The sequence below is a fragment of the Ceratocystis lukuohia genome (assembly GCF_044167205.1).
Source record: "Ceratocystis lukuohia strain C4212 chromosome Unknown Supercontig4_pilon, whole genome shotgun sequence".
NCBI classification, from domain to species: domain Eukaryota; kingdom Fungi; phylum Ascomycota; class Sordariomycetes; order Microascales; family Ceratocystidaceae; genus Ceratocystis; species Ceratocystis lukuohia.
In genome coordinates, this window is record NW_027263523.1 from 2,202,621 (window position 1) to 2,214,449 (window position 11,829).

The following is an 11,829-nucleotide window of genomic DNA, read 5'->3' on the forward strand; positions in this document are numbered from 1 at the left end:
AAGCAGCAAAGAGTGAGATCAGGTCTATCAAAAAGGAGCCTTGTGGGTAGGGAAATAAATGCTGAAGTTTGTGGAATTCGAAAGCCACGCACGCTGATTTATTAACCAGAGGCAAAACAAAACTAGGCAAAGAAGCCTTGATGCCCAAGTTTTTGAAGATGTGATGTGTAGCGTGATTGAGGTGCCTCGTTGCTTGTGCTTAGTGCTTTATGCTTGTGCTTGTGCTGTGCCGTTGATGGGGGGGGCCTATCATAAACTCCAGAGCCCGATAACAGATAATCACGTGATCCAATTGCTCATTGCAAGTTTGGAAGTATTTGTGCCCCACCAAAGCTTTCAAGCTTCGCTCGCTTCCTGTTAGAGCTAAGCTCACATCGTCATATTTAACATAACCACAACTTCTTTCTAGCCTATCGGCGGCTCCTGTCTGAATCTTTGACTTAGCTCTCCCTTTATTTCATCATGGCATCAACTCTTTCGAAGGTCACCCAGGTATCACTGCCTCTCCCCCGCTCCATGGATACCAAGATCTTTGTGCGCATGGAAGTACGCGACAAGTCCATCATGCTTTTCTTGACAACAGCGGCCGTAGAAGATGCTGGTACAACGTCGAGCCTGGGTAGTCTAGTCTATGCCATCTCTGATGTAAGTACCCATTCACAGGAGCTGAACGGCCAAGCAGCAGTCCAGGCGGATAAACCAGCATTCCATTCCTCCCCTTCTTGCCCCTATAGGGTTGATGTCATTCCTAGTAGCATGCCTCTCTAGCCCTCCATCAGATGATCCATCTGAGTCTTCTCCCTACTCGTAGCGCATCACATTGTGTGCCATTTCTTTTATCGCCGAGCTAACCGTGTTGCTTCATACACTAACCATATATTCTTTCATGCAGCGCTACAACCCTGCGCAGCCCATGGCTACTGTTCTGTATTCTGTAGAGTCCACAGTTGAGCCAACTACTCGTCTTGCCAAAATGATCGCCCGAAAGACAGGACTCCCCGTCTACGTCAGCAACTCTATCAGCCTAGCCAGCACGGGCATGGGTGGCTCTCCCGAGGAAGAACTCGAAGCCTTCACAAAGGTTGTCGAGGTTGTCGCCGCCAAGCTTCCTCAAACAGCGGCATAAATCATGGGAACGAAAGGAATAGGAACAAGCAAAAATCCGGCAAAAATATTTACAGAGACAGAGAAAAAGAGACATGTATTGTATCATCTCAGTCATTGTCCGTCTCAGTCAAGTCAATATGCACCTTGCTCTAGGTGTGACATATACTACATTGCCTAGGCGTCTCATCCGCATAAGGCTTGAGGTCGTCTTTGGCGAACTTAATTTTCCGTACATCACACCATATCATGGCCACTGATCCATGCAACCTTGTTTCTTGGTGAGGTCATTTGGCGCCACGAAAGGAGCACCATGTGCATACGTACTTGTACTCACAGTTACATATCGGCTTTGTAGAGTCACATAACAAGTGTGGCACCGCTATGCCGCCGCTGGCCCGGGGGGGCACTACTTGTGACGAGCCGTTGGCAATACATGCCCTAGTTGGCAATGGCTGGCGGAAAATGCCGACAATTTTGTTTTTTCTGATGAAGCAGGTTTCAGAGGTGACGGTTGTTGAGACAACTGACTATCACTACACTACCGCATCACAGCCAAAACATGACATAGTATGTAGACGCAGTGTGGAATGATGTCTATTGGTCAGTCTATGGGGGGGGGGGGAGGACTGATCTCTTAGCATAGCATGTCGGGGAAAGCAGATATGGACACAGCCGATATTGCATGCTCTATGCTACCTAATATTAAGACGGGGAGTGCGGAAATGGGGCGTTCTGTCTTGCTTCGATAGTGCTGTGTGCTCGGCTTTTTTTTCCCTTTTCTCTTTTTCTTCTTGTTTTTTCGCTTTACCCTCTAATTTCTAATTTCATGCGGCATATTCTGTAGACTCAAAAGACATCCTTGGTTTTGATTGCAGCGGTTTCTAAAATAAGGATCATTCATTCAATGGTTGGATGGGATGGAATGAGATGAAGATGCAGAAGGCTTTTCACATGCGTCCAGGTCCCATCAAACACCAAGCCGAGCTGAGTTCTGACTCTACTGTTATAATCCATACTCCCAGTCTCCAATTCTATGGAGCTTGGTGCAAGATCTAGAACAGCAAAACAGAAAGCTGCTACTCGCTGCTACACTCCATTTTGTCGCAGGTTCATACATGGTCGGTGGACAAAGCACATTCTATCCTACTAAGTAGCCTCCCCTGACGCTGGGCAAAGAAGACCCAAACACATATGGTTAGTGGCAAGGGACAAGACGTTTTAGATTCAGTTGCTGAACTGCCTAGCCATGGGTGAGGGAGATGATGAACAAGGTCAACTAGACGGTGCTCATCATGGAGAAAACAAGCTGGGCACCAAGAAGAGGACCTTGAGAGAGTTGAGTCTCCTTCCCCCTTCTCCAAGACCCTCTTTGAGAGAGCTCAAGATCCAGATCACCCGTCGTCTCATCTAGATCGTCGAGCATTCCTAGCTTGTCGATTTTGGATTGGAGGGGCTTTGCTAATTTTGGATTGTCCTCTTTCCGATTCCTTTCTTTTCTGGTGTTGAGAACAGACCGCGCGCTCTCTTTTTTGCCTTGTTGCCTTTTCGCCTTTTTTTTTTATCTCCTTGCTCAGCGATGGATTTGTTTTCTTCCTAAAGCGAGACGCAAGGTGCAAGTTGTGGCGGGCATGAGCGCATGTAGTATATAGTGTATAATAAGCATGCGCTATGTATGTATGCATACAATGTAATGTACGCTTGTGCTTGTAACCAAGTGCGCTGTACCGACCCGACTTGTGCCAGTAGCTGGCTAGATTACCCTGGCCTGACCTGCTACCCTGCCGACCCCTAAAAAAAAGATTGCAAGGTCTTGGGGCGGTGTTGCTGATATTTTAGGATTAGGTCAATGAAAGGGCCTGCCTGACCTGGTCAGGGTTCTTGGTCGGGGAGAGAGAGGGGGGAGAAGAGAAGACTTACACAGACCGGGGCCTGGCATCTCCCACATCCATCTTCTTGATAGATAAGTATCGAGGCCGGTCCTCTCTTGTCACCAGCCAGACTTCCTTTCCTTCTACTCTTCATCAGGTCAGCGCCTCTCTTTGGCTCTCCTCTGATTTCCGTTCATTCCCCTTCGTTCACTACATATTTCTTCTTCTCTTCTTCTCCGGCAGCCGACTCCCCAGCTTTCTTCTGGCTTTTGCTAGCTCAGTTGAAGGCTACGGGTCGTCGTCCCATTGCCCTCCCTCTGCCGGGTCTTTTTGGTGATCTTTTTTTTTTTTTTCGTTCTTTCTCTCGTTTCTATGCGGTCAGCATTTTGCTTGTCGTTGTATCATTGGTCTTTCCGCTTCTCAAGCTCTTCTGGCTCTTCAGCCAACCACACATACCTGGTCTCGTTTTGACCGCCACTTACACCACCGCTTCTTCAAGCCCTCTTGGCCCCCGTCCCGCGGGACCGGCCACCCCATCACCATCGCTTCTTCAAGCAAGCCTACCCCCGGCTCTTCAGCCAACCAACCTCCTGCTCTTCAGCGACCATCTTCTGGCCTTCTGGCCTGTACACTTCCTCTTCAGGAAAACCCACTGCTCTCACACGCTCACGCGTCTTCCGGCTTGACTAGCCACCGAAGTCTTAGGACTGCTCTTTTCGTCTCTCGCTCCCCATTCCACTCGTTACCCCCGCCATGAAGATCGCGGCTACTGCTACTACCTCTTTGGCTTCAGTCCCCGTCCGTCTCTGCCAATGTAATTGAGCCTTTTTGCCCCTCATCTGGGCTGGCCTGGCTGGCTACTTGCTGACTCCATGCCAGTAACCAACCTAACCAGCCCAGATCGTCCCCAGCCTCCTCTCCGAACGCTACACTGCGCTGACTTTGACCCCGCTGTCAGCGACACCGCCTGTTGATATGCAGCTCGCCCCCGGACTTGTGTTCAGGCGATCATCGCAACTCAGCATTGGCTGGTTCCACCGGAGCACGGAGCCCTGGGCTGGCGTCACAAATAGGCCAATGCATTTTTGGCGGAAACTTTGACTGCTTTGCCTGCACAACACGGTTGGAACGATTATCGACAACAATGTTGTGTTCCAGAGCTACTGGCAGTTGTCTCTGCTGTCTTCGGGCCACGCTCGCTTCGTCCCTGCCCAATGATACACGTGCAAGTTTATGCTGACCGTTATGCCTTTTTTCTGTTGCATTATTGTTGGTGTTGTTTGTTTTACTCTCACTTCAGACCCTAGGTATAGAGAACATTACTTTTGGTGTTTGCGCCTAGGGTTAGTTTCTTGTTTTTGATTTTTTTTTTTTCTCTCTTGTGGGCCCGCCCTTTCCTAATTGGTGTTCCAGAGGCGGCTTGAATTTGGTTCAATTGATTTTTTTGCTTTTCTTAAACTTCTAGCGGTCTTGTTTCTTTAGGTTTGCTAGTGGTTGATCGTTCTTTTTAGCATTGCTTTCCATAGAAAATAAAACAAAGCAAAGCACCGTGGGCTACGTTTTCCCACGCCGTATCTTTAATGAACTGGGCTCATTTTGCTGAAAGCCGTGTTACTGTGATAGAACATACATACATGCCTTTTTGAAATTCCTCCACACCTCCTGTAGGCCGGCCTAGAGTTTTTTCACTTTCCCCGTGCCGAATACCCGGTGTGGCGCAACATATCCAGCACACATTACGCCACATCCTCAAATATGTGGCGCCAGCAAGATTGACTAGGTTGGTTTTTACACTCGGGGGTTGCATGTCACCTTTTGCCCATGGCATATGCACAATCCCGTAACCAGTTCACTCACTAGTGCCAGACAATAGCACCTCCAAAGCAAATGCGAAGTCAGCGGAACGGATGATTGCATATCCACGTTTTGTTGTCTGGACACCCATTCTTTTTGCTTCTATGTCTCTTGATCCAGCCTCTCTCTCTTGACCTCTCTAGAGCGGATCAACAGCGGATAGACGTTGTGATACACCCACTTGACGGTGCCACAAATGCTGCAAATGCCTACTCCATGTCTTACTGCTGTGCTCTTTTGTCTTTGGCCTTTGTCGAGCGCCCGTCCGACCCAGCTTCATTGATTTCTTTGTTTGTCTTTGATGCCTGCCATTGTTCGCTGTCACTGTTTTCTGAATGATGCCATAAGTCGTGTGCATGCATCCTGTCAAAAACTCCATCTGTAGCCAACTTGTATTGGCGCTACTCTGCATATGAAAAGCCACGTTTTATGTGATCGTCGCCGGTCGATGCCACTGGCATCATCATGGCTGCAAGGGTAAAGACTCAAGCATGGTGCATTAACATGTTAGTGCACATCTGGCCTGCGTGGTATTTATTGTTATCCTCTTCCTCTTTGTTTTATATCTAACGAGGTCCTCCATCATTTGGCCCAAGACTAGCCCCGTGTAACGATATGTACATGGAGATCAGGAGACTTGGGTAAGGAAGCAAGACAGTTAGGGCGTTGATCGCCTCTAACAACCTACGGTGGAAAGAACGGTGGCTCCTTTAAAAACCTAATAACATCGAGCCAGCGAGCCTGGCCTTCATTGATTATTGCGGCTCTGGCTTGTTCATAAAACTAAACAAACCCCGCTGTTCTTCTAGCTCAGAGATGGTGAAATGTGAGAGTATCAGGTTGTAGACTCATCCTTTCACGTTCCTTTTCGGGGGTTGCAATATAGCGAGTCTGCCCCATATTTTATCTTTTTACCCATAACTGCCTAGTATTATTCCCCTTTACTGCATAGCATTCTACCGTCACCCTCAACCCACCCACCAAGGCGCTTTTCCCCATATTCCCACATACACTATACAACACACACTCTCACTCCCTGTTTATGCTACCAGCCGGAGTCCCCCCAGCTATAGCAGAAGTGTTTGTGTTCTTATTAGCTTCGCTTTTCCTCGCGAACTCACGAATCTACTTTTTTGCCATTTTCTCTCTTTCTTGAGGCTCGCCTTGGCTTGTCCTAGACCAGCTTTAATCTGGCCTTGCGTTTATCCTTCCCCGCCTCGTTTTTTGCTTGTCGTCGCCGTTTTACCATTTGCCGCCCCTCCCATTTGGCTTGTGTGAATCGCGACACACACACACACACACACACACACACACACACACACACACGATTGCCACTCTTCTCTCCTCGTAAATACTAGCTACCCTTCCTCGTTTCTATTAGGCGACGCTACACTACTAGAACTGTGCGGCCATGTCTTCCTGGGAGCCAAACCCCGAGTCTCTGGGTCAGTTGGCCCAGTACTTGAAAAACTCGCTGAGTGGTTTCAACAGGGAACTCCAAAGCCAAGCCGAAAAGGTGAGTGTGGCTTAACATAGTACACTTCTCTAGTCAACTGTATTTTCTCTTGCTGACCCACCCTAGATGCTCAAGAACGCCATGACCTCGCCCGACTTCAATAACTATCTTGCCTTTATCTTCTCTAGTCCCGAGACACCTCCCGGGACAAATCTATCCGCCGAAGAATTTTTCACTGTTCGCTCGGCTGCGGCTATCATGATCAAGAACAACATCCGGACAAGTCATGCCACTATTCCCGAGTCTAGCTTGTCCTTCATCAAAGTGTCTGTCCAGATGGGTCTCCAAGACAAAAACACCCTTATCCGCAACTATGCCGGAAACATAGCAACCGAGTACGTCCGTCGGATGGGGCTTTTCAGCTGGCCCGAACTGATCCCTATGCTCCTGGGTATCGCACTCAATGAGGGTGGTACTACCCAGTTCTCCAATGAAGCTCAAGAAGGTGCCATGTCTGCCCTAGCCAAAATCTGCGAGGACAATACCAAGGCGCTAGAGAGGGAGCATGGCGGCGAACGCCCTGTCAATGTTCTCCTCCCCAAGCTGATTCAGGCTACCAAGAGCCCCCTGACAAAAGTCCGCGTCGGTGCTCTGACTGCTATCAACGAATTTGTCCCTCGCAAAACCCAGGCTATGCTCAACTGTATTGACGAGCTGCTGAGCCAGCTTTTTGCCCTTTCTAGCGACCAGAGTGTTGATGTGCGCCGCCAGGTCTGCCATGCTTTCGTTTTGTTAATTGATGCTCGCCCTGACAAACTTCACCCCCACATCTCCGGCCTGGTTGAATACATTATCAGCCAGCAACAAAGCGACGACGAGGAACTTGCCTGTGAGGCTGCCGAGTTTTGGCTAGCCATTGGCGAGCACGACCACTTGTGGCAAGCCTTGACGCCCTACATTGACAAGATTATTCCCGTTCTCTTGGAGTGCATGGTGTACAGCCCTGAGGATATTGCCATTCTAGGCGGTGGCGATGACGACGAAGAAGAGGAAGATCGCGAAGAGGACATCAAACCCGTCTTTGCTAAGAAGTCGCAAGCCCGCAACATGACGGAGGGTGGCGAAGGCGCCGCTGCCACCCATGCCTATGAAAAGCTGGCTAGCATGGATGCCGGCAACGACGATCTTGAGGACGGCGAGATTGAAGATGACGAATTCGGTGGTGATGATGACCCGGAAGAGCGTTGGACTCTACGCAAGGGCTCAGCTGCTGCCCTAGACGTGTTCGCTCGTGATTTCCGTGATCCAGTTTTCTCTTGTATCCTTCCCTACCTTACTACCAATCTCAAACATGAGGAGTGGCCTCATCGCGAAGCTGCTGTGCTTGCTTTGGGCGCTATTGCCGAAGGCTGCATTGATGTTGTCACCCCTCATCTCCCTGAACTAGTCACATATCTCCTCAGTCTATTGAATGATACTGAGCCTGTTGTTCGGCAGATCACATGTTGGACTCTTAGCCGCTTCTCTGGATGGGCCTGCAATGCTTCTGATCCTAACTCATGCTCGGAGTACTTTCTACCTCTGATGGAGGGTCTCATGGGTCGTATGCTAGATCGCAACAAGCGTGTGCAAGAAGCTGGCGCGTCTGCATTTGCCAATTTGGAAGAAAAGGCGGGCAGAAAGCTTGAGCCTTACTGCGAGCCGATCATCCAGCAGTTAATTCGCTGCTTTGGCAAATACAAAAACCGCAACATGACTATCCTCTACGACTGTGTGCAGACTCTGGCCGAGAGTGTTGGGCCCCACCTAGCTCAACCCCATCTTGTCAACCAACTGATGCCTACTTTGATCACCAGATACCAGCTGATCCCGGATGACTCTCGCGAACTTTTCCCTTTGCTGCAGTGTCTTTCATACGTTGCTATGGCGCTTGGCGATGCTTTTGCCAACTACTCGCAACACATCTTTGGCCGCTGTGTCAACATTATCCATACCAATTTAGAGCAAAATGCCAATTCTAATACCGATGCTGATGCGATCAAGCCTGAAAAGGATTTCCTCATCACTAGCCTGGATCTTCTTAGTGCGATTATCCAGGCTATCGAGGGCAACAAGGCTGCTGAGCTTGTTGCTCAAGACGAGAGACACTTCTTTGAGCTTCTCACAATGTGTATGGAAGACTCTGCAGACGAGGTGCGCCAGTCTGCCTATGCCCTGCTTGGTGACGCGGCGAAGTTTATCTTCCCCCAACTTTCCAAATACATGGGTAGCATTATGCCTATTCTCATCCGTCAATTAGACCTTGACAATATTGTTGATGAGGATATTGACAATGGGTTCAATGTCATTAACAATGCATGCTGGTCCGTTGGTGAGATTGCTCTGCAACTAGGCGGCCCTGATATGATGGTTTTTATGAAGACTCTTGTTCCTGCTCTTGTCGAGATCATCACCAACCCTCGGATCCCGCCTAATGTCGCTGAAAATGCGTGTGTTGCTTTAGGTCGCCTAGGAATCAAGAACAGTGATTCTCTTGCCCCTTCTCTCTCTGTCTTTGCTGAAGACTTCCTCGCAACGATGGAGGGTGTTGTTGCCGCCGATGAACGTGCCAGTGCCTTTACAGGTTTTTCTCTTATCGTGCTGAAAAATCCCAAGGCCATGGAGAGTACTCTACTCGACTTCTTCAGTGTTATCGCCCGCTACCAGGACCTGCAGTTACAAAGCCCGGTCAAACAAGAAGTCCATGATTCTTTTGCTAGTGTAAGTTACATCTGCCCTGTTCCATCTGATCTGTGCAAAAGCAAGCATGCTAACAAACCCGCAGGTCATCAACGTTTATCAGCAGATGATTCCTCAGTTCAACGAGTTTTTAAGTCAGCTTAAGCCCAATGAACGTCAAAATTTGCGCACTGGTTATGGGGTCTAGACACCTAGACACTCGTTTGCTTCGGAGGTTATAGGGAAAGTTGGGCTGACCCTAACAGGCCAGCCAAAGCATCATGTCGCTATGGTTGAGGACAGACAAAAGCCGAGGAAGCGGGAAATCCCCACAGAGCGAGAGATTAATTGCCACATCTTGCTCTCATACACGCATGCGCCCATTAAATTTCCCCGCCAACCCAAGATCGTTTTGGCTATGCCCATTCTAGTTGCGCTATGGATTTCGAGACTTGAGAGTTAGGGACTGTGCTCTGCTGCTTTTGCTTCTGCTACTATATCTGCATATTTGTCTATCATGGGAGTTTCTTTCTTTCCCTTTTTTTCCCTTTTTTCTGATTGTTTTATTTGGGTCTTTTGTTTCTCGGTCAATCATCGCCAACGATGAGATTGTATAGAAAGAGGAGGATATGTAGCACTCTCGTGCTCGCACGCACAACATACGGACAACACGATATCATCAAGGCTTGCTACTTCTAGGAAAAGTTTTTTTTTCTTTCGTTTTTTGCTAACCCCTATATCGGATTGGATTTTGTTATTATACTGTTACTAGGCTTGGGCTCTATTAGAGAAGCCAGGCACCAGCAAGCTTCGTTTGGATTTTGTTTTCTTTTTTTTAGGTAGATAGTTTCATTTTCGTACCATCCTCCCTTTCTGCTCAGTTGATTTTAATTTCCATGGTAAAAATCACGCCTTGATGCAAAGTGAGGATAATCCCATCGGATCGGTGTTGGTGATGTCTTTGTGGCACATGACAAGTTAAATAGCCACGCAAACTCAAGGTGATGTCGCCATGATAACCCTGAATAACCCTAGTATCGAATGATTTTCAGTGAACATCGTCTACGTGCGTTGAGGCATCGTTCCAGTTCCTCCGGACTTTATTAATCATGTGTTAGGCAAACACTTTTTGTCTCTCATACCCCCCCCCCTATTATCTGCAGAAACTGTCTCTAGAGAATGTGATATTATGCCTTCTAGTCGGGTACAGGGTCATCTCAAGGTGACCAGTAATCTAATAACAAAACTATGCTAAAAAGGAGAAAAGAAACAGCATGTGTTTAACAAGCTTCATGCGTACATACATGATGTTGAGGATAGAGAAAGAGCGATAAGAACAGCGAGAAGAGGGGGGAGGGACACGCCCCTGATGCGAACAAGTTTGTATTTTCTGAATACGAGGATTTCGAAGAGGGGCGCGTGGATGTGGTGGGGAGGGGAGGGGGGGGGGGGAGTGAAAATCAAGAATCAGTACGGTATGGAGATGGGAACGAGAGAGTACTGGAAGATAAAAGCAAGGGACTGACTAAAAGCAACGATCTATTTCGACCTAATTCTAAGAGGAGCGAGTAGCGAGCGATTTGGTGAGGGATATGAGCGAGTTCCATCCATCCATGCCCGGGAGGTCACCAATGCCGGCCTGTGCTGTGTTGAGGGCAAGGCATACCAGACATAGCCCTTACTTCTACTAGGCAATGGTAAGAGACAAAGAGGTAAAACTGGTCTTTATGACAGGGCCTTTGAAACCAAGAGCAGGTGGGATTGGGAAGAGTAAGTGAAAAGGGAGCGAGAGACAAAACAGGCTTTCTCCTATTCTTACTGTCTGTTGCCATGATCTCCACGATGCCTAACAAAGTACCTCGTGTCTCCCCTTCTCCCCTCCTATCCTAAATCGGCGGCGCTATTCTAAAGTCATCTAAGACCCAAGACATCCTTTGGATTCGGGCAGAGGTGGTGTATTTGGCATCTGGCCAATGAGCAGTCAAGTACAGTTGTTGCCAAAGCTGTAACATGCAGAAGCAAACATGAAGAGATGCAAGCCTGGATGCCAACAGCAAAGCTTGGACATTCTGGCTATACAAACGAGGCGCTAAAAGGCCCGTCAAGAGCGAGATAACCCTCTGAAAGCGGAAGGACGGAGAAGAAGCTGTGCGATTGCTAGTGCCACTAACGCACCACATCTCAAAGATGTACCCAACACCTTGCGCTTTGTTGTCCGCGGATGCGCATATCGGCATGTCCTATGAGGAGTCCATGGCTTCTGCGCTTGTGCTTCTGCACTCCTGCGCTTGACTGTATCTTCTCCTTCCGACACCTTATTATCTTGGATGCAGAATCAGATCACTCAGAGGGCCCGATATAGGTAAAGAGAAGCCGGCCTTTTTCTTTTTGCCAGTAAACGCTTGTGGCTTGATTTTTTTGGTATCTAAATGTACCGCCTCGGGCTTCCTTTTCCTTCTATAGTTTTTAGATCTAGCACAAGCGAACCATAGGTCCAGGCCAATGTCAACTGCCAGGAGACTTTCCTTTGCTCATTGCCATCAGAGCTCAACAGAGGAGCGCTAGCGATGAATAGGATCAGTTAAGGTGTATTGATTTGTTCTCCATAGTTCCGCATAGAGTTCTAACAGGTAGCTACACGTATACACCTTGTAATAACAGCATATTTATGTGCATATATACTAGCACAATAGATCACTAATGCCTCGCTTGTATAAAACTCACTCAAGACTTATGTCCCACAGACGAGCTCTTCTGGCATGAAATGAAAAGCCAGCAATGCCTACGGGCGAGAAGGCTTTGTGGACTATACATTATAGTGCTATT

The 11,829-nt window shown here is 48.3% G+C and overlaps 2 protein-coding genes across 2 annotated transcripts; both read left to right on the forward strand.

Annotated features, from left to right (window-relative positions):
* Positions 1-462: 462 nt before the first annotated feature.
* HOO65_040535 (uncharacterized protein) lies at positions 463-1,126 on the forward strand (the record flags this gene model as incomplete). The annotated part of the gene is made up of 2 exons (XM_071003029.1): positions 463-645; positions 893-1,126. The coding sequence occupies 2 exons, from the start codon at positions 463-465 to the stop codon at positions 1,124-1,126; spliced, it is 417 nt and encodes a 138-aa protein (XP_070859378.1).
* A 5,114-nt stretch (positions 1,127-6,240) lies between these two features.
* On the forward strand, positions 6,241-9,211 carry HOO65_040536 (Importin subunit beta-2; the record flags this gene model as incomplete). Its single annotated transcript, XM_071002561.1, has 3 exons — positions 6,241-6,345; positions 6,412-9,045; positions 9,110-9,211. 3 exons carry the CDS (start codon positions 6,241-6,243, stop codon positions 9,209-9,211), a joined length of 2,841 nt encoding a protein of 946 aa, XP_070859379.1.
* Positions 9,212-11,829: the final 2,618 nt, after the last annotated feature.